At 50.9% G+C, this 2945-nt stretch overlaps 1 protein-coding gene across 1 annotated transcript; it reads right to left on the bottom strand.

Moving 5' to 3' along the window:
* Positions 1–671: 671 nt before the first annotated feature.
* On the bottom strand, positions 672–2423 carry LOC103703033 (ethylene-responsive transcription factor CRF1-like). The gene is made up of 2 exons (XM_008785732.4): positions 2205–2423; positions 672–1861 (listed from the first exon to the last, which is right to left on the bottom strand). Exon 2 carries the CDS (start codon positions 1824–1826, stop codon positions 783–785), a length of 1044 nt encoding a protein of 347 aa, XP_008783954.3. The 5' UTR covers positions 1827–1861; positions 2205–2423; the 3' UTR covers positions 672–782.
* Positions 2424–2945: the final 522 nt, after the last annotated feature.

The following is a 2945-nucleotide window of genomic DNA, read 5'->3' as shown; positions in this document are numbered from 1 at the left end:
AAGGAAAATTTGCAGGCCATAACATGCGCCCCGCCCAATTCATGTCCTCTGAACAATTCCCGAGAAAAATAACAGCCAAAGCCAGCTTTTGTCGCGATAACTCGAGAGAAACCCCACCTCTTCTTTTCCTAACCTTCTTTTTCTTCTTTTTTTTTGGCCCAGGCTAGCCAGGTTACTGGGCCTAAAAACCGAATGGCCCATTTCTACCTTATCAGTCTACAAATATCAGCCCAAAATTATACTTTTCGTTTCACTTTTTCCGGATACAGGATACAAAGAACTTAAACCGAGAAGAGCAAATCACGGTCTCTCGTTGAAAACAGAAGATAGAGAGGCAAAATAGTCGTGAGACCCTCGAAATGTGGCCACGTGTTCACTAACAACCCGCCCTTGATGCCATGTATGCACCTCGTCCGGCGCCACGTGTCCGGTTTGTTAACAAGGAACAACCAAAAATCTCTAATTTTTTTTAAAAAAACAAAGTCCGGGATCTTATTGTGACGGTATAACGCATGATTTAAAATTTTGCTTTGGATTTCGTGATCGAAAGGAAGAGATTCGGTCCATTCCATCTGCTGTTTATTCAAGAAAATCGATCCGGCGGGCCTCCATTTTCGTTCGGTCTTAAAAAAAAATGAACACGAAATTAAAAAAAAAAATACAAAAAAAAATTTAAAAAAATCGCGTCCTCTCCCTGCCATTACAAAATCGGCCGATTAATCGGCGTCCGGCGAACAAATTGCCGGATATAATCTCCCTCACAGTCCCACTTTCAAAACTTTCTAAATGGCTGGGAGAGGATCGATCGGGAATAAATCGCCGATGTCTTGAAAGAAATCGTCTTCCAGCGATGCTGTTAAGCCCAGGTTTAGACCAGAGCCGAGCATGACATCGTTAAAGTTGTTGGCGAAGAAGCTGATCTCCGTGGAATCCTCGAAAATCCTCGGCTCCGACATGCTGAAGTCGAGGAAGTCGTTGTAGAGCGGCACCTTCTCGAATGGCATAAAGTCCCGAAACTCGTCCGGTAAGCCGATACTGGCGGTGAGCACACCGCCCTTCTCGTCCGACACTTCAGTCGGCGTCGGCTGCCGGTCCTGTGGCTTCTCCACCTCCGGTTTCTCAGATGCGGTGGAAGAGAACCCCCGAAGGACAGAGGTGGGGGAGGAGAGGTTGTGAGACTCATCGCCGGAATCGTACCCGCCGGAGATGGAGGTGAGATTGCCCTCGGAGAGGTTCTTCGCCGGAGGAGAAGGTTGGGCCGGTGCGGCGGCGACCGGGCGGGTGGAGAAATTGGTGGTGGCGTCGGGGCCGCGGAGCAGGATGGCGGCGGAGTCGTAGACCTTGGCAGCCTCCTCGGCGGTGTCGTACGTGCCGAGCCACAGACGGATGCGACGCCCCGGGTCGCGGATCTCCGCGGCATACTTCCCCCACGGCCGCCGCCTGACGCCACGGAACTTCGGGGCCGCCGGGGAGCCCGGTCTGCCGGCAGCGGCCGGTTTGTGCTTCTTTCCGCCTGCCTTCACGCTTTTCCCCTTGTCGCCGGTTGAACCGGCACCGGCGGCGCCTCTGGTGGGATGGTCCTGCAACCTGATCACCTGGACGTAGCGCTTCACACGGCGGCGGAAGTAACAGCCCTCTTCTTCGTCACCGGAGGAGTCGGTGGCGTCGTAGTCGTCGCAAAAGATCCGAACCGTCCGCGGGCCAGCCGACGGCCTGTTTGGTTCGCCGGAGCTGCATCTCGACCGCTGCCCCTGCCTTAAAAACGGCTTCGGAATCACGTCGACTTGCTCGCTTCTCTTGACCGTCGACCAGCACATCCCGTCCATTGCTCCTATTCCACTGCTCGCATTTGCTATTCGAACTGGAACACAAAAACAAATCAGAAATCTTTTCAAAAAAAAAAATCCTTTTGTTTCTTTTTTTACTGAAGCTCATAGAAGAAAGCATCAATGGTAGAGCGAGGATTCCCCGCCAATAAACCGGTTAAAATTAATAAAAGTCGCGATTTGAAATTTCCGGAAAAATCTAGGTGTTAAGAGAGCAAATGAATACGGCTTAAATGCCTAACAAGATAGATGGACTACAGATCACACACAACCTCCGCGGAAAGGGATAGATAAAGAGAAGTCGGAGAGTGGCGGAGAGAAGGGAAAGAGGAGAAATTTCCAGGAAAGCAGAGGCGCAAAAGAAAATTAAGTTGTTACCTCAATAGGGGAGACAAACAGCTGCCCGTTATGGCTGCGAGATCACCGTAGTACTCTTTCCCCGCAGGAACAGAAGCAGCGGACTTCCACTCTAGACAACCTCTGCAATCCGTATAGGAGAAGGAAAAAAGAAAAAGAGCGAAGAAGGGGGAAAGAGGAACGGGGAGAGATTAGAAAGAGAGAGGGGGTGAAGAAAAGAGCTCAAGAGAGCACAGCGTTGAGAGAGAGGGGGGTGGAGAGTGTGTTTGCTTTATGCTGGGGACACCGAGAATTGCTATTTTATAGGATCCCAAACAGCCGAAATCGGAAATCCCGGCCCCCGGCGAACTTTTATTTTATTTCCCATTTTATTTTGCACCGGTTTCTTTTTCCAATTCTGCCCCTCGCTCTCTTTTTTCCCTGGCATTTTGGTATATTTCCATTTAATAATTTTTGATTCAGCTTGGCTGTCGCCGTGCGGGGCGAGGATATTCCGGCATCCACGGGGGCCGGCGGTCGCCGTTGGCGTCACGCGCCCCGAGCCGCCGCATCCGGATGGTAAGGCATCGTGAGCTGACAGCTGGCACCGGTCCCCCGGGTTTGACCGGTGAGGTGGGATTTGGATGCTTAGTCGGACTGGGAGTGTGGTCACGTGTTGTCCTGCAAGCTATACGATTATATTTTTTTTTTAAGGAAACTGGAGGCTAAGAAGACAAGAACTCCCGGTTTGAAGAAAATGTTAAAACGTTGGGATACGGTGCA

The sequence above is a fragment of the Phoenix dactylifera genome, chromosome 5 (genome assembly GCF_051530095.1).
Source record: "Phoenix dactylifera cultivar Ajwa chromosome 5, Ajwa_hap1_PhDact_Kaust_v1.1, whole genome shotgun sequence".
In the NCBI taxonomy this organism is placed as follows: Eukaryota; Viridiplantae; Streptophyta; class Magnoliopsida; order Arecales; family Arecaceae; genus Phoenix; species Phoenix dactylifera.
The sequence above is the reverse complement of the archived record's forward strand: the minus strand, read 5'-3'. Positions and strand labels throughout refer to the sequence as shown.